Source organism: Artemia sp. Qi Xiang Cuo, chromosome 19 (genome assembly GCF_049724085.1).
Source record: "Artemia sp. Qi Xiang Cuo chromosome 19, ASM4972408v1, whole genome shotgun sequence".
NCBI lineage: Eukaryota > Metazoa > Arthropoda > Branchiopoda > Anostraca > Artemiidae > Artemia > Artemia sp. Qi Xiang Cuo.
In genome coordinates this window covers 22,299,643-22,327,153 of record NC_142812.1, presented here as the reverse complement: position 1 = coordinate 22,327,153, position 27,511 = coordinate 22,299,643, and the positions used below count along the sequence as shown (strand labels likewise).

The 27,511-nt window shown below is 32.5% G+C and overlaps 2 protein-coding genes across 2 annotated transcripts in view; one reads left to right on the top strand and one right to left on the bottom strand.

Moving 5' to 3' along the window:
* Sln (monocarboxylic acid transporter silnoon) overlaps positions 1-27,511 on the bottom strand; it is a 106,362-nt gene that overhangs the window by 30,794 nt on the left and 48,057 nt on the right. The window contains exon 4 of the mRNA XM_089105586.1: positions 22,209-22,938. Coding sequence (XP_088961712.1) covers positions 22,209-22,938 — 730 coding nt within the window. The remainder of the gene's footprint in view (positions 1-22,208; positions 22,939-27,511) is intronic.
* On the top strand, positions 382-10,400 carry LOC148940611 (uncharacterized). Its single transcript, XM_089105587.1, has 3 exons — positions 382-497; positions 5,166-5,452; positions 8,131-10,400. Exons 2-3 carry the CDS (start codon positions 5,170-5,172, stop codon positions 8,469-8,471), a joined length of 624 nt encoding a protein of 207 aa, XP_088961713.1. The 5' UTR covers positions 382-497; positions 5,166-5,169; the 3' UTR covers positions 8,472-10,400.

The window sequence follows — 27,511 nt, the reverse complement described above, 5'->3', positions numbered from 1 at the left end:
AGAGTCTGAATGAAATATGACTCCACTTAGTTTCAAAATTAAATACATTTCAAGCTTCTAGCTGCTTCCTTTTGTCATGTTTGACAAAGTTGATCGACAAATTTTCTTTCCGGAATTGCAGCTGGCTCCAGTAAATCTGCACTCTGAACTTTTAGAATGTGGTACTTTATTCGCAAATCGCTTGAACATCTCCAAAAACTTAATGCAAAATAAAAAAAATCTTACTGAAAATTCTACCGAATCCTGAGACCCATCTCCCAATTTTCTCCCGAATCCTGAGAGCTATCTCCCGATTTTCTCCCGAAAAGTGTCAGAATTTTACAGATTTTTGAAAACATAAGTGGAAACACTGTGATGAATTTGACCATCACCATTATCAATATTAGAGCCTTAGAATAATTTTTATAAATATAGAGAATATTTGTATTGTCCTAAACATCGAGGGTTTCATTGATCAAGACTGATTCACTGTTTAAAGTCGAATTGATCTTGCTTAGGTAAATTGCCCTTCGTTTGTTTTGGTAGCTTATGTAGTGGCTAACCTGTGCAAGATGATGAGTAGCCTAAAGCAAATGAACACTGATAGGCTAGGAGAAAAATCTAAAAAGTTATTTAGGAATTTTTCAATGAATAAACAGTACTACTTTAGTGCTTTGCCTCTGCAGAAGTAAATACTACAGCATTTTGAAAACTGCTTTGAAAATCCTAAAAATAGCCTAGCCTAAGGTAAAAGCCAGTATCCAATTGAGCAAAATGATGTAAAACTTAAAACCTCATATCTTGTTATCAAATTAGAGTTGAAAAGGTTTGTACCTAGGCCAATGAATAGCTAAAAATCCAAGCAAATCAACATTATGTTTATTATTAAATTATTTAAGATCATTCACTGAAGATGATTAGTTTATTGACTTACTTAGAAAGACCTCTTTTTGGAAATATCAATTATCCTACTTTGATGTAAGTATCTTTTTAGTGTTTCAGTATTATTCACATATTAATAGAAAGCTGATTGTCTTCTGATTCTAAAAATACAACTTTTATTTCTTGATTTTTATTCTATAAATCACAAATATTACATAGCCTATATATTTCTTTCATTGCACTTGCTTGTCAAAACATAGACCACACATTGGATTTATGATGACAAATTACTCCCACTGGGCTGGCTCTAGTGAGAGATGATTGGGTCTACACTTGCATTGTGTCATACTATAGTAAAAAAGGGGCAGTCCAAAAACCCATTGCTATTTTTCCAAAATGCCAAAGAAAATTGGTCTTTCTCAAAAAGAGGTCTTTTACCCTATTTACTTGTATCTTTCCAAAGTGTGCATAACTTTACTCTACCCCATCCTCCTAGTGGTCAAATGAATATGACCAGGGTGAGACCCCTAATACTTGGATAGTGCATAAGCTTAGACAAATAGCCTACCTTAATTAAAAGGCTGAAGAAGGACAACAAGCTCCTTATCTTGGACATAATGTGTATATGATTAGATAGGCCTAGTTGGGATTGCCTGATAATTGGGACTAGGATTGACTGACTACAATTTTAGAAAAACTTGTTTTCCAGTAAGTAAGTCATGACAAAAGTTAGCCTAGCCTATTTAAATTCAATTAGGCTATTCTGCTTTAGCCTACAACACTTCTAAAATTAAATATGGGTAAATTTTTACCAAATCATATTCTTGACTTACAAATAAATTGAATATACCACTCAATGCCTTTTTTTATGCTCTTTCCAAATATAATAATCATTTTTGTCAGAAATGAATTTTACCCTCACCCCTAGGCTATATATACCAATTCAGGGTATATATTTGGGTAAATTTTTACCAAATCATATTATTGACTTAAAAATAAAGTGAATATGCCACATGATGCCTTTTTTATGCTCTTTCCAAATATAATAATCATTTTTGTCAGAAATGAATTTTACCCCCACCCTTATATATACCAATTCAGGGTATATATTTGCACATTAGGGGGTGGGGACAAATTTTATTTCTGATGTAAATGGAAGGTAAGTTTAAACTTTACCCCTACCCCCCTAATGTGCAAATATATACCCTGAATTGGTATATATAAGGGTGGGGTAAAAATTCATTTTCAACAAAAATGATTATTATATTTGGAAAGAGCATAAAAAAGGCATCAAGTAGTATTATCACTTTATTTGTAAGTCAATAATATGATTTGGTACAAATTTACCTAAATATGTTCAGGATTAGAGCAGTAGGCCTTATAATTTAGCTAAGATGAAAGTGAAAATATCATTTGATGCCTATTTTTATGCTCTTTCTCAATTCAATAGGCCAATTGGTTTTGAGGTAAAACTCTACTTTAGCTAGCCTCCTTTTGGCTATCTTAGAAAAGGGTTAAGTTAGGGTTCATTGACATAAATTTTTTGGTGTAAATTTTCTTCTTTAATCTTGCCCAAATGTAAAACAAATTTCCAATAAAGGTGGCAAACCTTCCATGTCTTCTAATTGCTAAATAAACGGATTCATCCCCATTAAGTTTATTTGTTTGTTATAGAACAGCAGTGTGGTCTGAGAAAACAACACCTAATTAAATGTGTTGTATGTATAGGGAAATGAGACAAACCTATAAACTATAAACTCAACATTTGATTTGTAATTAGAAGACACAGAAGGTTTTGCCACCTTCATCGGAAATTTGTTTCACATTTGGGCAAGATTAAAGAAGAAAATTTACATCAAGAACTTTGAATGAATTCTCTGAAAATAATCTATTGAATAATCCAGAAGTTCATTAATTTGTGAATGACCAGAAAAGTTATTTATTTTGTTGTATATCAGTATGCTAGTTTCAATTTTAGTATTTTTACTGAAGATGGTTACTGTTTATGTGATTGAAATATCTGGACTTTTGTACCTGTCTTTTCACTGTCTAAATAAATGGATTTATCTCCATTTGAAAGTTAATTTGTTTGTCATAGAATGGGAATGCAGTCTGAGAAAACAACACCTAATCAAATGAGTTATGTCAAAAATACATTGTATAAATATGGAAACAAGACCAACCCAGTAAAAAACTATAAACTCAACATTTTGTTTGCACTTAGAAGACATGGAAGGCTTTGCCACCTTCATTAGAAATTTGTTTTATATTTGGGTAAGATTAAAGAAGAAAATTTACATCAAGAACTTTGAATTAACTCTCTCTGAAAATAATCTATTAAATGATCTGGAAATTCATTAATTTATGAATGACCCAAAAAGTTATTTATTTTTTGTATATAAATATGCTAGTTTCAATTTTATTATTTTAGTATTTTAACTGAAGACTGTTGCTGTATATGTGATCAAAACACCTGGACTTTTGTACCTGATTTTTCAGTGTCTAAATAAATGGATTTATCCCCATTTGAAAGTTCATTTGTTTGCCATTGAATGTCAGTGTGTTCTGAGAAAACAATACTTAAACATACATTTGAATATATATATATATATGTATATATATATATATATATATATATATATATATATATATATATATATATATATATATATATATATATAACTATTCTCCATCCCCCCCTCCCCCATTAATCTTTCTAGAGTCTAACAGAAAAAATGCCTTTGTTAATATTCTAGAATCATCTAATTTTAAATTATTTAAATTAGAATTTCTAAATTCTGTATTCATGAATCTTTGTTGATAAAAGGATAGATAGAATTTAATATCATAGATATTTAAAATACCAGAATAGATGAAAAATTAACATCATTTCAAATAAAATATAATATACTGGGAAAACTTGGATTAATTGGAAGCAACCAAGAAAATATATCTAATATAAATTTTCTTTACATTATAAGGTAATATTCTTGTTATAGTGCTTCATAAAACAGACTGTGATCCCTTTCACAAGAAAACACCATGTCAGTAAAATTCTTACTTTATAATAGTAGATAATTTCAGTAAATCATTTGATTTTAATCCATGTCATAACAAGTTTTGTGTATAGAATATGGCTATATATTACACCATTAGAGGGGTGGGGTGTTATCATACCAATCATTATATGTAGAATGAGCCTTGAATAGAGAATTTAAGGGTACTACCCTTTTGTTTTTATCATGATCCCTTCTCAGGAGGAATCTTCCCACTGGATTACCTAAAACTTCTTGTTCTAAAGACTTGCATTTTTTAGAATAATTTTGTTAAATTGGTCTGCCACACAATAGAGTTCTTAACAGTTTCTGAAAACAATATACTAAATACTAACCTTACAAATGTTTTGTAGTTGCTCTGATGGGACTGGATATTGCCATTGGTTGTATACAAAAGTTTCTTAATTTTAGATGCTTTGGTCCCAAATTAGCTTTATTTTCCATTATAAACTAGCTTCTATGGGATTCAAGCACAAACAATAATTCAAACACACAAAATTAGTTAACTTTTTGTATAGCTGAGGACTATATCCAGACTCATTTGAGGGAAAGGGAAATGTGAGACATTGGTAGGGTAGTTAGGTTTGTGAGATTTTTGAAATAAAAGGATTTGAATTTCAGTGAGGTCTTAAAAGATGCATTGTATGGTGTATTCATCTCTTAGCTAGCAAATTAACCAAGGAAAAAATAATTTACCATTATTTCTGGTCATCATTTGTTTTATAATGCAATTTTGGCCTATTCAGGATAGTTCTGTATATGACCTTGGGCTAAACTTGCTCCATTGAGGGAGAGAGGGGTATAGGGTACAGTTATCACATTAGCATCATTATGATTGGAAACATTGTTGAACAGACAATCAAATGGTACTACTGTCATGTAGGGTTCTTTATGGTCTCCTATGGAACAGGAGAACAAATAGTGCTACTGTAACAGTACTTTTGTTACTCTAGTGCTTAGTCCAAAATAGGAAGCACAACTACCAAACTAAGTTCTGGTTTCTTACTTACAAGTCAGCATAACTAGAAACACCATAGGCCAAAATCATCAATTATTGGATGCCATTGCTGGAAGTGGTATAAGGCTATGTATAGGAAAGAATATCAGACAGGAAAAAAGTAAATTGAAGCATGAATTAAGAAGACTTATTTGCAGATTTACATATCTGTTCTATATTTTACTATATATAGAAGCTGTTTTTACATGCTAAGCTTTCAGATTTTACACAAAGCTCTGTATTCTTTGTAGGATCATGCCATCAGTATGTATTGTTCCTTCATGTAAAGCACCAAGATTGCAAGGGATCCGGTTCTTCAAATTCCCTAGCCAGGAAGAACGCAGAAATGACTGGATACTAGCCTTAGACCTTAATCCAAAAGATGTGTTAAATCGCAAAGACCCTAGAGTATGCCCAAAGCACTTCCCAGCGTCTGCCTTCTCTGACTCAGAGAGGAGACATCTACTTAAAGGTGCCTCACCTGTTGGAAAATGCACCAATGGACATAATGCTCAAACAACAACACAAAACCCCATAGGTACCAATTTTATTATCTTTGTTAGTTTTAATGAATTTAAATTTATATAGACTTGATTAGATAGTATTGTTTTTTTTTGGTTTATGGCTATGTTTTTTTTTTTTTTTTTTTTTTTTGCATACTGAGCACCTACTGCAAATTTTTTCACAATATATATGATATTATATATTATTGTAAAAGCAAACAAAGTTCTTCTGATTGATGTAAAGAGTGAAATGAAAATTTAAAACAAGCAAAAATTATTGTTTTGCACTTAATTTAAGCTATAGGCTATCTGCAAAACCACTTCAAAAAACTGACTTTTGATGTTTCCTAACTTGTGATGCAAACTGACTAAAGCCTTTTTGTAGAATTCTGTAACACTAGCACTTTACTGAAAACACAAAACCAACCCAGATTAGGAGCAGAAATGGCCTTAAGTAGTCTGCTGAAAACATATGATTAACTTACAAGACTCTCAAGAGTATTTCATTATATGTAATTTTAGTTTTCTCTAAAAACTTGGGGAAAGCTCAGTTTTCAGCAAAGAGCTAGTTCTCCAGAATTCTGCAGATACTGGGAAATATTACAAGTCAGTTTACTTGGGCCAGTTTTGCAGTAAAATAGCAGTGCTTTGTTTGATCAGTTTACAAACTCAATTTTTTTTTTACAGACTTGCTGAAACAAAAATTGAGGACCTTTGGTGTTGTTTTTTTCAATTGTTGAAAGAAATGTTAGTGGTTTTGTGAGAAGTTTCATGAGTAGTTTTGTAGATAAATGAGAGATTTTTTCAATAATAAACAATTTTGAACAGCCAATAATAATGATTTTATAATAAACAATAATAAATGGCCTAAGTCAAAGCAAACAGCTTATTGGTGTATTTCAAATCACTTAGTTTGAAAAATCTGGTGTGAAATATTGCTACATTTGTAGAGGCTGTTTCACAACAATTGTTCTTATACAGCAATAAGATTGTAAAAACTGAAAAGATGTATAGATATCGCCATCACATCCAGGAATTTTGTTCGGGGGGGGGGGGTTTAAAAATTTCAGGGGGCGGGGTTCAAACCAGGTAACCCCCCCCCCTGGATACAGCCTTGGTAGATATACCAAGGAATAAAATGAAAACAAAATCGATTTGAAAAAGACCTGTTTCTGATTTATAAGAATTTTTTACATGTTGTTACAATCCAGTATCCAAAATCTGGGTTAGGAAGCATTGTCATAAACTGCCAGTTTTGCATAAACAATAATTTTTGTTTACTTCAAGTCTCAACTTTACTCTTGACTTCCGTCAGAAAAAAAGTTTCTTGTTTTCAACAAATTTATTTCTGTTTGATTTAAGCTTTAAAAGTATACCCAATGAGTCTTTCAAAAAAATCTGTAACTTTGATGAAGAGAACAAAGAAGTTGACACTAGTTTTTGTTAAAAATAGAGCATTAGATATGGGTTTCCTCTCTTAAACTTCCCTTAAAGAAATCTGCAGTTTTTTCACTAAAAGAGTCCAAGGGGTATGTTAGCCTTGGTATCTTTGATGAGTTGCATATAAAAAAAATATTGATGAACTATAGTCCCGTATGAAATATATAGAGATATTAGAAAACTGAAGGACATAAGGAGAATTTTAGATGTCTAGTAATTGTTTTCATTATTATTACAATTTTTCTGCTGCAATGCTGTGAAGAATTTTGGGCTTGCCTTAACAAAGCATACTTTCATTATTTTTTTACTTCTTGGATTGGAAAATTTTAGAGGAACTGATCATTAAAATTCTATTGTTATGGAGAATACAAGGTTATTAATAGATTAAAACAAGAAAATACTCTTGATTCAAAGAATTAGTGCCCTTCCCCTATCCTAGGAGCATAATTTGCTTTGGGACAAGGGTGAGGGGCAGCTACAACATAGTTGATCTTTCTTTTACTTAATTTTAACTTCCTTCCTCTTTCACTTAGTTCACAAATACTCCTTTTTGGTAAAAATAAGTTATGTTTTGTAGCTGATATAAAGAGCAAAATTTGAAACATAAAACGAACATATATCATTGCAATTGAGTCTCTGCAACATATAAAACCTCCAATTCAATGCTTTCAATAATGACATAATTTTTGTTCCAATTGGACTTCATGTTTAAGGGGCTGGGCTTTTTTTTTGGAATACTTGATTTTCATAATGCTAAATTAGTGTTCACTTGAATCCAGATAAAAGTCATTGTTTCAGAATTATTGTAATTTTCATTTTATTTTTATTTTTTTTTATTTTTTTGTAGACTGTTTCTTTAAATAAAATATTTATTAAATTTCAGTTAGTATATGAAGTGTTTTTCTTTTCTATCTTTCAAGGAAGTTGTATGGCATGCCCTTCTTTATTACTATAAGATCTATACTAAACCTGCATGCAAGGCAGGACCATCTAGATTCCAGAGATATCCTTTTTTACCCCCCCCCCTCCCTTTTCCCTATAAAGAACATAGTAAAATTCCATCTCTGGAATTTCCAGTGATGCCCATCTATCTAAAAGGAATATACCTTCTTCTTGTTGGCCTACCACCACAACGTTGTGATGTACTTATGGTTGTTAATTTGGTGTTTTTTTTTTCTTGTGAAGTGAAATAGAATTATGTGCAGAGAAATTAATTTTTAGTTTTTTGGTTTATTTTCGTATCTTACTGATTTTTTTTTTTTCATTATTCCAGGGTGTCGTGATAGTAATGAAAATAAGGAAACTCAAAATAAGAGTCCTAAAAAGGATCACTTTAAAATAAAACAAATAAGTGCAAAGGAGCTGGAAGATTTATTTCGAAGTGTAGGAAATTTGAAAGAAAAAATAATTGATATTGATCCAAATATTGACCGTATTGTGCAAGTGCACCGAGATATTGACAAGGCTTTTATCAACTATAAAATAATGTATGAAAATATTACCTCTGAAACAGATAAAACTGTTCCAGCCTGTGGAGAAGATGAAACAGAACCAATGGAAGGCATGCATGTTGACACGGTGTCTCCACCTTTTGACACGGAACCAGCTACGTAGAACGCCCCCCCTCCATTTTTTTACTAGGAACACTGATTCTTTGCACCTGAAGATTCTAAGTTTAAAGTTTCAAAGAAGTGCATTTCTACATTTCTGTAAATATGTTAGAAATCAGTGTCATTGGGTTCTTTATTTTTTATTCTTTTTTTAATTGATGATTTGCATTGACAGTGAAATTATTCTTCTGCCCAGGAGCTTGTTTTGAAAAGACACAAGTGAATATTTTAGTCTCCTATGTCTTTGTGTACATTAGATAATCCATGTTCTTATTCAGAAAAGTAAATATGGGCCCCATAAGGCCTCTTCACATATCATTTAAATGAGAAAAACAAGCTATATTAAATTGTGTAGTAAAATATCTATTCAACGACAATTTTGCCCTGAGATCAAGGACTATTCTCATCATTACCTATGAGTATGCTTTACCTATCAAAACAGTTTAACCAGGTGAAAGGTAAATACTGAAGAGGAAGGGAGGGGGGTTCATTTCGTACTTCTGTGATGTTTCCAATGTATACATATATATATATATATATATATATATATATATATATATATATATATATATATATATATATATAATATCTTTCATCTACCCTTTTTTAAAGATATACCTTCATCTCTAAATATGGTATTTGATGCTCAAGGCTAATCCATGAAGGAAAAGGGTGAAAAAAATAAAAATATTTTTGGAATTTGGGGCCTTCAGATGTAGGACTCCATATGACAACAGTTCAAACCAACATAAGGGAATATTATAAGCATAAGCAATTTGAATGACAAATATTTATGTAAGTTTGTAATACATACTAGTATAGGCTAGATCAAATTTAAACCTATTAATGTGTTGTTTTTTTCAAATGTAATTGTTTTATGTATTATATTCTTTTCATTATAATGTACTCAAGAAGAAAAATATTTAAAATCAAGGATGAAATACAATCTGATACTTGTATGTTAATTCTGATTCTTTGAAAATTCTCATTAACATTTTTTCTGCAGAGTCACCTTTGTCTCATTAATGTATATTATGGTACCATATACTATACACTAAATAAATGTATTAACACATTATTGGAGTGAATTATTAGGGAGTAAAATCCCTGGGAATTTCTTAGAAATTCTCTTTAATATATTTTCTGTTTGGTCACTAGCACCTTATTAATGTATATTATAGTACCTTAGATTATCTACTACATGTATGTACTTGCACATCCTGAAATTATTCAAGTGAATTTTCTGGGAGCAAAATCCTTAGACATTCCGATTTCCCAAAAATTCTCATTGGAAGATTTTCTGCAGAGTCACTAGCGCCTCATTAATGTATATTATGGTACCATATACTATGCACTAAATAAATGTATTAACACATTATTGGAGTGAATTATTAGGGAGTAAAATCCCTGGGAATTCCTTAGAAATTTTCTTTAAAATATTTTCTGTTTGGTCACTATCGCCTCATTAATATATATTATAGTACCTTAGATTATACACTAAATGTATGTATTTGCACATCCTGAAATTATTCAAGTGAATTTTCGGGGAACAAAATCCTTAGAGATTCCGATTCCTTAAAAATTCTCATTATAAGATTTTCTGCTGAGTCACTAGCGCCTCATTAATGACATTATGGTACCATATATTAAATGTATGTATTTAGACATACTGAAATTATTGGAGTGAATTATTAGGGAGCAAAATCCTTTTCAAACCTTATGATTACTCTTCAATTCTGTTAATGAACTAGAGAATAATATATTTTATCAACTGAATCTATATATAGTTTGAAATCATGCGTATTTTTTGTTCCTTAATATTATTTTATTGGTGAATGTTATTACTTTAAAATTTTTGTAGAAAGTAATAATTTAGTTAATTTTATTTGTCATCTAACTGCCCCTATTCATAAATGATCATTATCATCAAAAACCTCCCAAATACCCTCAGCGAGTTTAGTTAATTTCTTTTTGTCAAATAGCATTGAGAGAAGATTAGTTTTAGTTTTGATTAAGAAGCAAAAATTCTTTATGTTTATTGGAAAAAGTAATGTTTGTTTTCAATCATTGTAAAGTAGCATAGTCACATATAGTGATAATACAGTCACGCTCACAGAGTCACAATTTAGTAATGTTTTGTTGCTGTCAAACCTAAAGGTCTAATCTGACATTTTAATGCGTATGAGATAGTTATTAAAACCGCTTGCCAAAGGCCCATTTGCTATGAGATTTAATTAACAGCATGACTTAGCTGGCGCTAATTTGAGCCTATCAAATTTTTCGTTGAATTTTCTGATTGGCTGAAAAATTCTACCAACAAATCTGATTGGCTTAAATTAGCGCTAGATAAATCCGAGTTACAGTAAAATTCATTGTGAATTGGGCATAACCTAATCTCAAAGAGAGGATCAAGTTACGATTGAATATATGTTGGTCTTCCCATTGAGAGCAGCTTAATATATCATGGGCGCCCATAATGGGGGGGGGGGGCAGGGCCCGCCTGGCTGAATGATGCTGCCATATATTTTTGTTTTGGGATTCATATTATACAGCATTGGAAGTGCTGATTAGACCAGGTTAGCCCCCCTCTCTAAAATTCAGCTTATGGGCGCCCATGTAATATGCGATTTTATGTAATAATCTTAGAAGTGTGAAAAGTTCAGATGCGGTATTCATGCGTTATAACCATAATTTAACAGTCTAGTGTTATGCTGACCTTTGATTATGACAGAACCCTTTATGTGGAGAAACATGACTTATGAGATGTAAACATAGTGTATACACACACATATATATATATATATATATATATATATATATATATATATATATATATATATATATATATATATATCTGTTTGAAAATATATTTTAAACAAAATATACAAATAAAATGTTTAAACATTTGTGTTTAAACAAAATATATTTTGTCCAAATGTATTTATTATAATATGTTATAAAAATAATATATTCATTTAAATAATTCCTTTATATTGACAAACCAGGTTACAAGAGAGGGAAATAGAAAATTGTATGTCTTTTTCTCTATCCTTCAGGGAGCACATGCCCGGGTGCCTAGACCTTAAAGTTAAGTCTTTTAGTGTCTTCTTCTTAACAAGGATGAACCATTGCATATATGAATAAGGCTTAGGGCCGCAGTGGCCTTTTTGTGTTTGTTCGTGGTCTCTTTCGTGATTTTTTGTAAAAGAAAAAAAACAAAGCACTATTTTATTTTATCAAAGTTTTATATTCATAAAATTTTTGGTCCCATTTAATTCTTACTGGTTTTTTTATTCTTATTTTATATTCGTAGTATAATTATTATTTTCATTAGTTTTATTGTCGTTTGTTATTTTATTAATTTTTATTCTTATTAGTGTTTGTTATTCAAGCGGCAAAGAACTTTTTTTGGTAATCTATAACATTAGCCAGGGTTGGATTCAGGATGGGGCGGGGGTGGGGCAGATTTTTCTGGAACCCTCATTTGTTTTTTTTTATCTTTTATTGCTCTTTTTTAAACAAAATTGCCAATTTGGTTTATTTTTGGTGCCCTTCACATTGCCCCCCCCCTCTCTCTCTTCTAAGATTTTGCTCTAGATCTGCATTTGACATTAACAAATACAGAAAAACAAAACAGAAAGTTGAAAGCAGTAGCAGTATACCTGAAAAGGGGTATCCCTACATTACAAAAACAAGGGAGGGGAAATGACAATACATATTCTCATTTGAATTTAGATTTAACTTAAAACAGATTTTAAAAAAACGAATGGTCCATGAGTCTGTGAAGAAATAAATAAAATTTTGTTAAATGAAATCAGTTAGTTTAATTTTTTATCAATCAGCAAGTTAAAATTTAATCTAAGTTTAAACTAAAGTTAGTTTAATTTTAATCAGTTGGTTAATCAAGTAATCAGTCGGTTTTATTTTTTAATCCCAATAAGTATCAGTATTCTATCGGAGGAAAAGCCACATATTGTATGATAGGAAAAAATTAAACAAAAAAGTGGGAATTTACAGAAGGCCTATGACAAAACAGCAAGCAAGATTTTACTTAAAAAAGCGGAAAATAAGAAAAAATAACATCCAAACAACAAAAAATTAAAGCTGACACTTAGTATTCTGCTCTACTGAATATACGGTCAAAGATAGCATAGCATAACCCTCTAGAACTAGGGAAATTTAAAAAGTAAAAATTTATTAGAATTTTGATTTCAATTAAAGATTATGTAATTTTTGTTGAAAACTTAATTCACAGTATCAGTTAATGTAGGTGTCGATGGGGGGGGGGGGGGTTCGTGGGGTTGTTACGGACTATTCCCTCAAGATTTTGAAAAACACTTTTTTGGTATTTTCATTGAAAAAAACAGCAAAACTACGTCCTTTAATTTTGAGAAACGCATTTTGACCCCCCCCCCCCATCTATTTTAGTGAAATGGCGCCACTGAATTAAAGTTCATCCGTTTCACCAAAATTTGGGAGAAGGGGGAAGATTTTTTTATTATTTTTATTAATACAAAAGGAAAGGTATTTTTCAAAATCTAGAGAGGGGGGGGGTGCATTTTTCGATTTCTTCAATGAAAATAATACAAAAGGCATTTTTTAAATCTTGAGAAGGCGATCCCCCTCCTTCCCGATTGGTGCCCCTGCCACGATTGAAACCACAAGTTTGATATATATATATATATATATATATATATATATATATATATATATATATATATATATATATATATATATATATATATATATATATATATATATATATATATATATATAATATTATTTCTCAAAACGGCCAAAATGAAGGTGTCTTAGGATTTATTGGGTTATTTTCATTTGTCACAGATATTTTCAAGGGCCAAAAGGGGTCTGCCTGATCTAACTCTAAATCAAGGCCGTATCCAGGGGGGGGGGGGGGTTTCCGGGTTTGACCCCCCCCCCCCCCGAAATTTTTGACCGACTCGAAAATAAGTCGAAAATTAGTAAAACCTAGATAAAAACCAGTAAAATTAGTCGAAAACTGAGTCAAAAATTAGTAAAAAACCCCCCAAAAAAAGTCCAAAATTAGTAAAACCCCCCCTGAACAAAAATCCTGGATACGGCCCTGCTATAAATACACAAAAAGACGTTTTTAGGCCACATTACTTCAGGGGGGGGGGTCCTCTGGACTAATACATGGGTGCTCTGTGTGTAAACGTGGTGTGAACTCTGTTTTGTGTGTTAGCCTGGGTTGTACAAGGTTGTTAGAAGATGAATTTGCCATTGGAGCTGAACCTTAAACTAGAAGATCCATGGATTTATTAGAAATTAGACCAATTTTGCTTTAAAAAATTATTCCATAAATGGCATAAACAAGCCATTAAAACTTTATCAAACTATAGATATTAATTTTTCATTGAGTGTCCTTATCTTGTCGGGGATGGGGGATTTAGGACACTCCCAATAACGCCAGAAAGAACCGCCTGACAATATTTTTGGGATGCACTTTCAGAACAATATTTGGAGGCTTATCAGTTTTTGTTTAAGTTACAAACAGATGGAAACAATCTTTTCATTTGAAATTCGAAGAGACAAATTGAGTTTATGGAACGGACTGTAACTTACAAGAAAGATCGTGGAATCTCAGTTTGCGTGCTACTGATACAGAAAATGTTAATGTGTGATTCAGAAGGGGTTTCTTCTAAAAATGTGTAGGGTGATCGTTTGTAATTTGTGTCATTGACGCCTTTTTGGTTGGATCTTTAAACCTACGCGAGGTTAAACGATCAACACAAAAAACGAAGTCAATGACCCAAATTACGACCTGATTCGTAGATCTTTCGTTATCTCATTCATTGTACAAATTTCATCTTTTTTTTTCAAAGTTGATTATGATTTATGTCGCATTCCATTGAATTAATGTTAATGTAGTATAGATTATATTGTACTTTTTCGTTTTTGTAGGCTAGTTTTGATTATTACTGGTTTTTAAACGTGACTGAGATCTGAATATTTTCATTGTTTAAGCTTAAAAAAAGATAACTCGTTGTGTTCCGTAAAATCTGGAAATAAAATAACTATTAGTAATAATGATATTCACTTGCAATTAGTATAAATTGTGTTAAGGTAGGGGGTTTTTAATAGTAAAATTATGAATTCTCAATTTAGCAGCATTGATCTCTCTAAAAAGGATTCACAACTACATAAATTAATTAAAAAAAACAAACTTTTCTCTCAACCAAACTGGCAGTACGCACGGAAAAAATGCTATCAAAACATGCAAAAATATATTTTGAAAACATTCTGATCATATGTTTAATGCTTATTTTTGCACCATGTCTGATAATTAGTGTTTGAGTGCCAATACTAAAAAAAACTTCAATATTTTAACACCCAAAAGCTTTTTTGTTTTTGTAAGTGACCAGTGATGCATAAAGGGGGGAGTAGCATAAATTCATGGAAATAAGAGGGAGCAAGGCCGTATCCGGGGGGGGGGGGTACCGGGTTTAAACCCATTTCCCCGGAATTTTTGTCCGACGAGTAAAATGTAACAAAAATGAATATAAACAAATCTCGATGCGTAGTTTAAAGTGTATTTTTGTAATAACCCCCCTCCCCTAAAAGTTCTGAATACGCCCTTGGGCGCATTTCTTTTAGTTTTTGATGAAAGTGAAAATCCGTCTTCACTGAAAATACCAAAATAAGTCATTTGTTGACATCCCGAATTGGTACAACACTAATTTCATTCTTAGGGCATTTTAAAACTAACGACATTGAGTGGGAGTCAGAAAATTGAGAATAAAACTGTTTTCAAGGACACATCTTATATTGGAATCAATCCTAAGGAATGTATAAGCAATTTTTTTCAAGAACAAATTCAGGCGTGTTATTTTAAAGCTAAAAAAAAAATAAGTGTTGCACCCTCATCAAAGTCATAAGATGTCCAGTACGTACTGCTTTTTGGAATCGTGTTTCTAGTGGTTCTTACCACTGAAAAATGTGGTTCTTGTCATGTGGAAAATGTCTTACTCTGTGTAGTTTTATTTCTTATTTGGATCTAGGGATTGGCTTCAGTAATTTGAAAGGTGGAATGGTTCACAGCATGAACCTTAAAGACGAGCCGAAAAATGTTTCTATGGTTTTTACTATTATTAGAAAACAACTACTTGTAAAAAGAATATTTTTTTTGTAATATATGCTTTAAAAACTATTTTGGTATCAAAAGCTTAAATTCACAACTTTATCTGCCAGTGAAAAAAGAGAACATAACACGCATTGGAGGAATTTACTTATTAAACAGGCTGAACCAATCGATACAGGTTGAGCTTGCTGTTTTGGGGAGACAAGGAGTGAAATGTAGGTCTAAGTTCTCCGAGAAGTATTAGAGATTTTCTTTGAATTACGCAGCTGAGTTGTAGTCCAAGCGAAGAGATATCAGGTCACTCTTAATTTTGTATTTATTAATTATTTTGAAATATTAATTACTGGTAATTTTGTTAATTTGAATTATTAATAGTGTTAGGCAAAAAATGTAGAATTTTTTGGTATCCACGCCCGATCTTTTCTTGTAAATGTTTCGTTTAATTTTTTCTTCATCTCTGAAGTTTCCAGTCCTTTTTATTTTTCTTTAATTCTAGTGTCACAAGCTAGTTGTGTCTTTGGTGTATTTGGCTATGCTGTCAACTCTTTTATGTCGAAATATATTTTTTATTCCTTTATAATAGCCAATTACAAGTTCTTTTGGATTTAAAATCTTGTTCTCAGTATAAATTGTATTTTTTTTTGGGGGGGGGGACTATATATTGAGTCAATTCTTGAAAATTTAGGAAATAGGTCACAAACACATTTTTAATAAGTACGTTTTGCACGTCTTAAAACCACACCGTTCAATCTAGCTAATTCCTTGATAATTTTGGAACGCGGCCGAAAAATAATACAGTATATTTGTTTACATGATTCCATATCTAATTAGTTGTTTTATAGTATGTTTTAATACATTTGTGTAGCCCCAGAGAACTGGCGGCCATTACTTCTCTTAATGTTTTATGACTCGTTAAATATGTATAGAAAATGGAAGGAATTCCTTTAAAAGGCAAAGAAAATTAATTTGACAATCCTCGTCCTTCCACCCCTAAAAGCCTGGATGCACATAAGTTCCCATCTCTTTTGGTCAGCTCCTATAAACCCTGTGGAATGAGTTGCACTGCCACGATTGGAAATTACAAATTATTGAAAATAGCGATTTTTTAGATCTGTGAAGATGTGGGCTTATTTGTTCTCTGACTTTCAGCAGCATTTTTTTTTTTTACTCGAATATAAACATATATATATATATATATATATATATATATATATATATATATATATATATATATATATATATGTATATATATGTATGTGTCTGTATGGCTAGTTTTTATTTCGAATTCGTGCCTTTCCAAAATTTCTCTTTGAAGTGACTTGCTGTCTGAAAATTTGTATTTGTGCTTAGTTCAATAATTTTTTTTTTGTATATTACGTAATAATGACACGTATATTATAAATACACACTATATTACGCAAATTGTATTTATGTGTTTGGTTTAATAAGAAAAAAAAACATTCGTTTGTTTGTAGATATGGGGCAGTAGACCAGCTCTTATGTAACAGTATAACTATATAACTGAAACACCTGTTTACACATTTGTATTTACTCAAGCTGGAAATGCGAAATAACTTTCCCACGTTAGGTTTATGTTCTCTTTGTGAGGTTTTGGTATGTAAAAATTTGTCTTCTTTTTGCACTAATGATAAGTGAGCAGAGACCTCTGCCGAATATTTGCATTTTCTTTATTAAACATTTTTAATTCACTCATTAAACAATTAATTTAATTCATTAAACAGTTTAATTCGTTGCACCATTAACGTTAGTTATGTTTTTGTAGTCCTGAAGTTTTAATTCTTCAACTACAAGATGATAATTTTGTTATTGGAGAGCTGAGTTTCATCTGTATTTAATTTTCTGAATTACATTTTTGGAATTCGCTTCGCATTTTTCTTTCGAGCTGGAAAAATGTGTTAAAACTGGCTGAAAATCGTTGCAAAAGGGATAATTTTCCTGCTTTTTAAACAAGTTTAGATCATTCTTTAAAGAAATGAACCTAACGAACCCATTGATTTAAGTATCTATCCCTTTTGGTGTAACTTACTGCTATAGGCTTATCATGAAATTGCATTTTTCGCTGGGAGCATAAAATGTTACCATACACAATATGATTGTTTGTTTTATATTAACTATAACTAATTTTCATTATTTATAATATTATATTGATTACCGTTAACTACACTCCCACTTTATCGGGAAGACTCCCACTAGCTGCGGGAAGATAACTTTTCCATCAGTATATATAAGCTATATTAGTCACCATTAGCAGTCCCCTACGAAGGTATATCACTTTATCACCCTGCGGAAGGTATAAAGTCTCAGACTTTTTATTATGAAACGTTTGCCCACTACCAGAAACAGCTTCGGTCTGGAATCACAGGTGACCGAAAGTGATACATTATACGTTACTGATGACATTAAATTTTCAAATGTTCAAAATTATCTCTGTGACGACAGTAGTCTTTTCGCGTCCCCTAGTTTTGACTTGTTTCTCCACCAATTTAGTTTTCTATCCCCTCAAAAAACAGAACGATGGTTCCTCTATAAGTTCCGATGCTGTTCATGTACTAAATTTTTTAAATACGGTTTTTCATTATAAATTTAAGAGCAACGTCTAAAACAACGTTAAGAGCAATGAAATCTAAAACTAATGAAATTAAATTTTGTACTACTTTTTTTCAGTTTTCTCTGAAGGACTTTCCTGGGATCAGGGGTGTCACGTGGGTGGGAGGTGTCACGTGGAGGTGGATCACCTTAGCCAACACTTAGTAACTGTGTTTTTCAAGCTTCAGGTGAAGGATGTGCTACCCCGGATTTTGCTGGAACACAATCTCCAGAAGCATTTGTAATGAGTCCAAACCAAGAATAGGAAACACAGATTCACAAGAAAGCTGTCAAATTTTCTTGTGGAACTGTTTTCAAAGCAATTACTGTTTGTGGTGGTGCTACGCCCCGTTATCAATGTTCCCAATGTTTTCAGCCAGTTGGTAAAAAAAAAATCGAGCTGGTAAAATAGTGCCGCTAAGCACTACTATTTTTCCGGCTCAAATTTTTTTTTATTAGAATTAATGGGCTGATGGAAATATATTACGTGAACCAATGAAAGAACACCAGTCTCATTTGGTAAACAAACAAAAAAAATTGAAGTAACTTTAATCGCAATATCAGCCAAATCAGTCGGTAAAACCCATTGCCCTCCCCCACTCCCCCCACCCAAGGATTATGGCTTGTGACGCCTCTGCTTGGGATAACACCTTGGGAAGCACTTCTCCTCTGCGTAAGGAATGACGGCTGGTAGTTTCTGATCATAAGGGGATAAGTCTGGATGACAGATTGCAGAGTGGCCACTAAAAATAGTTGTAAACGATGCTACTTTGGTTTCAGTATTTGAATTTCTAAACATGGCTTATGCTTTAAGTAGAAGTTGTGACCTTAAAATAGGAGGTTGGAAATGAGGTTATCGAATCGGTCTTAAGTCTCTCATTTTGACATTATATCGATTTTGAAAAGGAAAAGTACGACAAAAACGTTTCACTTACAAAATCGTTGGTACTATTTCCTTTTTATTTTCCTATATTCCTTGTCAAAAATATGATATGTCCTAGAATAATTGATGCTAGATCATTTCAATATTAACGCTTAAACTTCATAGTCAAAGGTCACAACGATTTCACGGGATTTTTTCATCAACCTCACATAACGTTGCTTTTTTTTTAATGTCAAAGAATTTTAGAAAGTAAACAGTTGTTCGGAGACCTCTCTAGGGTTCTATCAAAATAAGTAGAAAATACAACAATTTTAAATTCCAAAAAAGGAATCTGGCTCATGGCTTAGTCTGAACGCGAAAAGAATTTTTGTATTTTTTTTTTTTTTTAAAACCAAGCCATTACTCATTAAAAAAAAAGTAAAAAATTCTTTTCACTAGGAGTCTAAATGATATTATCAAATTTATATACTAAAAATAGATTTCCGCGTGTAATATCCTGTCTTTTCTATAAAATAAAAAGGTGTTTTTACTTTCAACGAGTATAAGAGGCTTTTTTGCTCACATTCATGATTTTATCACTGACAAAACATCACCTTTTATCCTGACTATTGGCCTTGGGCGTGCGCGTGCTGGACACATACAATGGGTAACCGAGAAGAAGCTTAATTTCTATTAAACAAATTCATAAGTCCAAAAATTATAAAAACATATTCTCATTCACAGTGTTCTAGTCTTGATTAAAAAAAAATAACGGTTTTAATTTGTTTAATTTACTAGTTGTTCAATTGGTTTAAGAGCAGCAGGAGAACTCATTAATTCGAATGCTTTACAAGGGCCCTGTCAAAACGAATAAATATTTCATCAAAGCCTGACATTAAAACATGGAACAGCCCTGTATAAGTGGAAAATATAGTCAACTTTATATTTTTATATAACTCACCCTTTGCTGAAAAAGAGAAGTTGTTAAAAAATTAAATGGAGTTTTGAAAATTAAATGAGTAATATTAAATGAAGTTGAAACACAAAAAGATAAAAGAAGCTAACAAAGAGTAATATTTTTGACGATTCATGGATTACTGATTAATCGATCGACTATCTTCAAAGAACACACAAAATTATGAAACTCCTCGCTCATAACAGATTGTAAAAGAAAAAAAAAACAATTTGGATTAGCTGCAGTAAGATAACTTGTATAAATTATACCAGTTATCATTAGCAGCGCTGTCATGGGCGTATCCAGGATTATTGCTTGAGGGGGGGGGGAGAAGCTTTAAAAACGCATCAAAACTTCGATAAAATGATTTTTTTTTGTACGAGTCAGACAAAAATTTCAAGAAAGGTCAAACCCAGTACCCTCTGTGGATGCGCCTTTGTTCCCTGTACTAGTTCCTTAAACTGATATGGGAACAAAAATCGTTGGAGACCCTTTCCAACAGCATTTCGTAATTTCTTTGGCCTATTTACTTTTCTCTTTTTCTCCATACATTTAACTAGCCCAAATGACTCTTCCATCTGGAGGGGGGGGCAGTAAACTTACACTTGGTAATTTATGGTAAACTTAAACTTTGGTATATTACACTTGTTAACATTTTGGTCTCACCCTATTTTCATTTGCTCTTTGTTATTTCGATGTATTGCGAGAGTGGTAAGGATCTATCCTCTGCGACTTTTATATATCTTATGAACCTGAGACTGGATTGATGAATATGACATCACATTGTGAAGCTGATCATAATTTGGGAATTTGCCAAATGGATAGTTTTTGCTCCGGTCCCTGAGCCAGAGCCTATAGAGTGACAGGAATTTACAGAACATGACAGGAATTACACAACAGTGAATTTTTCAACGGTAGGGAGGAGGTACTTTTGTTTTGTTTCCAATTTTTTCAATTAAAATACACAAAGCCATCTTCAATGAAAGTACGAAATTTACAAGAAAGCCATATTTTTCCAAATCTAGAAGGGGAGCAAGTGCCCCTCCAGCCCCAAACTGAGGCCACTGAGCTATAATATGCGAACTAAAATAAATTATTATAATCTACGATAGAAAGGACTGTGTTCAAGAAGGTACCGGTTTCAAACTGAATCTAGGTTAAGATCTAAAAGTGCTTAATATGTGCGACAGTAGCGGATCCAGGGGGCGCGCGCCCCACTCTAACGTAGTCTAAAGTAGTGCAATTTACTTAATTAGCGCAAGTTTGCGTTAATTAAACTTGGTCCTAACGCAAGTTTATTGGATCAACCTATTTTTCATAATTTGACACCCAAGAAACAGGGGCAACAAGGAGTATTTTAAATGACCTGTTAGTGTGATTTGGTACCCTTGCAACAGGGACCGCAAGGAGTATTTTACCACAGGAATATTTTTCGGGCTTTCTGACCTTTTTATTGAAATGGCTACCTTCAAATTTTGACCCGATGCCAAATCGGTCCTTGGGGCTGAGAAACGTTCGAATAGTAGTGTCAGTTTAAAAAAAGCCCATACTTTAGAATTTATGATTGACTGAACTTTCTTCAAATTTTCTTTAGTCATCCTATTCCATGTGAAAAACGTAATATATCGGTTGGAAGGCACTTCACCATTTTTAAAACAGTATTGGTTTAGTTAGGATATCCTCAAATGATTTCTTCGAAAAACATGTTCATCGGCGTTATATGTAACGCCGTTGAACGTTATCTTTAACGATCAATATAATAATATGTTTAAAAATTTGATAATATATTTAAAGATTTGAATAGTGGATCTCTATTAAAGAAAAAGTTAGCTGAATATACGATATTATTTACACTTGATGACAGGTACCTCCTATTATTTATTTTTTTTTATTTATATTATTGTGAATTTGCCCCGATAGGGTAATCTCCCTCTTCTCTCTCCTACTCTAAGATATCTTTTTTTTTCCTTCTTTGTTTTATCTTATTTGTGTCTTTGGTTGGATTGTAAAGCATAATTGAATAATCGGTAGCCTTCGACTCGAGCTCAGCTCTCTGTTGGCTCTATTTGATTAATTATTGTTTGTCCGTATTATGTGTTAAATAAAAATTTAGAAATAAAAACCAGACATAAATCGGAAGTCTTCTTGTACCTCTCCATTCTTGGCATTCTGTTTTCAGTATATAAAAAAAACTCACCAAAGCGCATACATCTTCCCTAAGGGAATAAAGTTCCGATCAGCTAGCCATCCGCTGCCTATTCTTCCAAACATATCAATAGCTGCACCAATCGAGACTAGTGTGGCAGCTTCACTTTTGGTCACTATTCCTTTCTCTGTCACATAGCTTGGCATGTAATACAAAAAATGGGGGTTGCACATTGCCATAAGACCTACTGTAGTTGAGCACAATAAAAAACTAGGACTTTTCAATAAACTCCAATCTATAATCCGGAGACATGATTTCTTTTTGCTGTCCTTTCCTTCACTCTCGGTTACTTCAGCAGATGTCTCAGCTAATTTGTCTCCAGTGCCTAAATCAAACTCTACTAGCCCAGTATTCTTTTCATCACTTTCCTTTTTCGTATTGTTCATTTCAACAGCAACCTCTTTCATTCCCCCATTTGTTGTAATTTGTTTTTCTCCATTTAACCTTTTCCTTTTCTCGTCAATTTCAACAATTCTTTGGTGCACTTCTATCGGCCTCAAAAGCGCTGCAGATATACATACTTGTAATATTCCACCACCAAGAAGGAGAAAAGTGCCGCGAAGGCCAAACTCTGCAACTAATATCTGGATAAGCCGAGGCATGATTAAGCCACCGCAAGCAGTTCCTGATACGCAAATCCCATTGGCTAGTGCTCTTTTTGTTTTAAAGTAGCGAGATGTGATTAAAACCCCAGGAAGTAAGGAAAGACCAGCTCCGAGACCTGGAAAATATTTAATCAAGGGTTAACCGACTACCGAATGATAAAGTCAATTAATTTTTTGATCATTTTGACCCAAATATCAATTGGAGAGGGGGTTTCCTCTCCCCACTGTAGATTTTAAAAATAATTGTTTTTTATTTTCATTAAAAAATACCCCCCCCCCCCCTAGATTTTTAAAAATACTTTTTTTCATTTTCATTAAAAAAAATATCGAAAAAATCCCCCCCCCTGCATTCTCGGGAATTTGCGCTACTATTCTTTCCGCATGTTAATATTCAGTTATTTCTATCTTTTTAGTGCTATTTGACAGTCTCATATCCGCACTGAACTTTCCAAGGTGTTGATTATTGTTTATTTCTTCGTCGTTACATTTTAGTTATATTTGCATCTGCCTTATTTCTGACCACATAAGCAGAAGACATGTGCTTTTGTTACTTGGCATACAAATGTTATTGATGTTACAAATACGCATGTTGAAGTTGAGCAATCATCAACAAATGTCAAATTAGTAACGATTATAGCGTGCTATATGACTGTTAAGGCTGAAGTTAAACATTAGGTACAAATGTTAAAACCATCATTGAGAATAAATACATTCTTTTTTTAGGAAAGAATAAGCTTGTGAAAAAGTAGTTAAACTTTAGTAATTTTAAACTAACTCAAATTAACCATTGTTTAAATAATTAAACATTTTCTCCTGCCAAATCGTATTACACCTCTTTGTATAAAAATAATATAAGGATTAATAGTCTGGATAACTGGAGGTCCTCAGATGGGATCCTGGGGCTTGAACTCCCTCCTCTCCCAGCCTTGAACGTGCTCCCAGTTTTGCTCCTTTTCATACAGCCTTACACCTCTTTCAAACATGAAAAGTCGGGGATTATTTAGGGATATTTAGTTTATAATTATCGAGAATTAACTAAGTGATTAAATTTAGTCTAGGTCAAACTACATTTCATCAATGTCATTTCGCTGTTGTTTGATAAACTCCATTTGATACTCCATTTGATACTCCATTTGAAACTATTTGATGAACTTCATTTCAAATTTCATTTCTACGATTAATGCAATGTAAAACAATTTTTTTTTTAAATGAATATAAATTAAATTAAAATGATTGATGGAGTCTTTAAGCGAAAACTAAACAGTGATATGACAAATTAAAACAAGCAGGATTTAATTCGTAGAAAATTCAGACTTGAAATGAACAGAAAGTACTATCAATGAGAATATAAAACAAATTGTGAATCAAAATTAAATTGAGCATGAAGTTAAGATTACCATAAATAGAACCTATCACAAATTGAGGTTTGCCCGCCCCCCCCCCCCTCGAGCCTCCAAAAAGGTAAGAGTGTCATTTGCACTTTACTGAAACATAAGGACTTAACACATAAGACTACATATTGTACTTTTTATGTAACATTACAAACATTGGCAATTAATTTCTTTGAAAGTTTTATTTAGATACCATTTTTCTATACATTTTTGATGAAATAGGTTTCGAAGCAAGAAAATTTTGACGATATTCTTAGGTTAAAAGACAGCAAAGAACTAAATTGGAACTATTGAACAGAAAATAAACACACAAACTGAAAGTGTAGCCCTTTAAAATAAAAAGCAAAAAGTAGACTCAAAACGTTTTTTGTGTCTCATTTTGGGAGGGGGAAAGGGGTCTTTAATCTATGGATTGCTTGTATTGAAGCTGGCTTGACAAAGATCCTTTCCAAGTATCTTCGGTTTCTTTGTTTCTTTGCTAGCGGAGGGTTTTCCTCGTTTGTCCTATCTTATCTTGTTTCTAGTATTTTTAGTCTGTATGATGTTGGAACCTATTTTAGCAAACCTTTTATCTGAAGAGACTATAATCACCAGCAGGTCACCGATTCTAGTCTAGTAAAATTAATATAGTCTTTTATAAATTTTATATATTCAAAGGCCACACTGGCTATACATGACGTATGAAAACAAAAGAGGAAAGGAAATAATAAATGAAAAATAAAGTAAATAAGGTGAGGTCATAAATGGGGGGAGAGGGATCCACGAAGTGGCGGGACTATTCGAAATTTGCCACAAAATGTTATACCACAAAGGGGCAGCCCAATAGTTTTAGCACAGAGTATCTATTAAGTTTCACGATAATCTGTGGTTTTAGATAATAATATTAAGCCATGGAGCGGCAAAACTTTTTTCTTCTTGGTAAGGAAAAATATTCCCTTGATTTTTTTTTGCTTTTATACTCTTCTTTTGGGCCATAAAAAACTGGCTGCGATGACTTCCCCCTTGAATAATTTATACGACATTTTCAGTGCACACTCGAGGACTGCCCCCTTGAACAATTTATACGATATTTTCAATGCACACGCGAGGACTTCCCCCTTGACCAATTTATGCGATATTTTTTGCGCACACGTGCGTATTACGACGTGAAATTTAAGAATCATGAAATAAACAGAAATCCCTATCAAGGAAAATAAAGCAGCGAGTAATTATTTTAGATTTAGTAGTTTAGTATTTACCTACGAGTCTGCATTCATGTCGACCACATAACTTGCCTTTGAGAAAAAATTGACAAGACTATGGAACTGAAATATCAATGAAAAGTGCCAAATTTCCTAATCAAATGTCATCACGTTATGGCATTGTTAAAAAAAAACTTATTTTTACGTTGATTATCCTTATAGATTCATTCTTTGTTTTTCTTTCCATTCTTAAATCAATGTTATCTTTACCTTTTGCATTATTACAGCCATACCAATTATTTTTCTCTGCCACAGGCGTGCCTACTCATGAAAAAATACAATGTCGCTTATGTTTATACTTGTTTATATGTTCTCCCGAGCACTAGTATCACGGCCCGGCTTTATCTAATGCTTGAGATAGGAAGTAATTGTACTGTCTAAATTCATCTACAGTGGCTCAGTTTTATCTTAAGTTGGTATCCGAGGATTTGGCAACTTTTCATAATTAGATTAACAAAATAGATGGCACTACTGGTTTTTATTTTCTCAACTGACCAGATTCTTATAGTGGTTTCGTATTATCACTTACGTTTTATAGCATGCGTTGCGAAGCATGTAAATAGATTATGAATAGTCAGCTAAAGATAATTATTAATCCGGAACAAGTTTAGACTATAATGAAATATGTGGAAACCGATGTGATAAGTCTACTTAGAACTATCTACTTATATCACTCTGTGAAAGACTCGCTAGTATAAATATTGCCGTCTTCGAGTGTATGCAACGTATGTGATGTTTTGAGCAAAGTTTAATTAAGGTTTCTTCTACAGAATATTTTCTAAGTTGTGTCCAATGGTGCAAGCCGCAAAAACCTTTAAATTTTATGACTATATATTACCAAAAGGATAACACCGTGTAAAAGCCTCAAAAATTCCTTACAAACTGATTTTTTTTTTTCAAATCGCGTACAGTACTGATCTCGTATCCTTTCCGAAAAAAGGTGAAATTTTTGTCCATACGAAGTGAAAATGCTAGGACCGTGGTATGCCGTCTGAATGGTGTTTAATGGCATTTTTTTCAAGCTTCTCGATTGTGTTTTTGTCATAAACTGATATTCGTCACTTATAACTACACTAATTTTCCTAGTTACAATAGTTTTATTAATCTTACTTTTTTTTTTTACTGAAAAACGGCCAAAAAACGCTTTACACCCGATGGCATTGATTCTTATTCTGTTGATAGTAGCGCCAGTTTCCACTCCTGTAAGTTACCCGTATTCTTTGGGTTCAGCCGTAGATTGGGATGCGAGGTAACTACTTTTTGTGCAAACTGGCGGTAGTGCTGAACAGAAAAATCACCAGTACCATGGAGGGTATTACGCCCTTGTGACCCTAAAGGGCTGCATATCTGTCTTTTCAGGAACTTTAATGTGCAAAATATTCTAAAGGAAGCAAATTTGTGCTCTTCGGCCAGGGGTGTAATTTGCTATCGGGCAGGGTGGCAACTTCCCCCGTCCCAGACTCCCGTTTGCCCTCAAGACCCTAGTTTGCCCTCCATCTGAGATTTAGCTTCTTCAAAAATCTTGTCAAAACTTAGGTAAGCCTGCATAGTTGAAGCATCCACAGAAATGCGTCAGTTTTCTTTAGTATTAAAGTTAAAGTACTTTTCCCACAAGACAAGTTTTTCAAAGAAAAGTAACACAATTTGTGCTTTACTGAAAAAAACAAACAAAAAAAACAAACAAATGACTGTGGATTGTCAGTTAAATTGACATATACTGACATTTCTTCGTTAAGATTTTGATCATTTTTTATTTATGAAAGTAAGAAAGGTGAAAACATTTCAAACTTATTTTGTTTTCAGTAAAGTTCAGATTATGTTCTGGTCTTGAGAAGGCATGGAGGTTGGCAGCCCTACTCCTTTTAATTTTTGCTCGTTTTGAGTTTGGCTTTGTTATCTATTGTAATTTCTGTTCGTTTTGAGTTTCATTTATTTATTGATAGTGATTTGTGGTAGTTTTACGCCTAGAAGATAATCCTACTTTATTTTTGCTCATTCTTGGCTTAATGGAGTTCTTTACTTTTCTTTTGAAAACTTGTCTTGTGGAAAAATTGTTT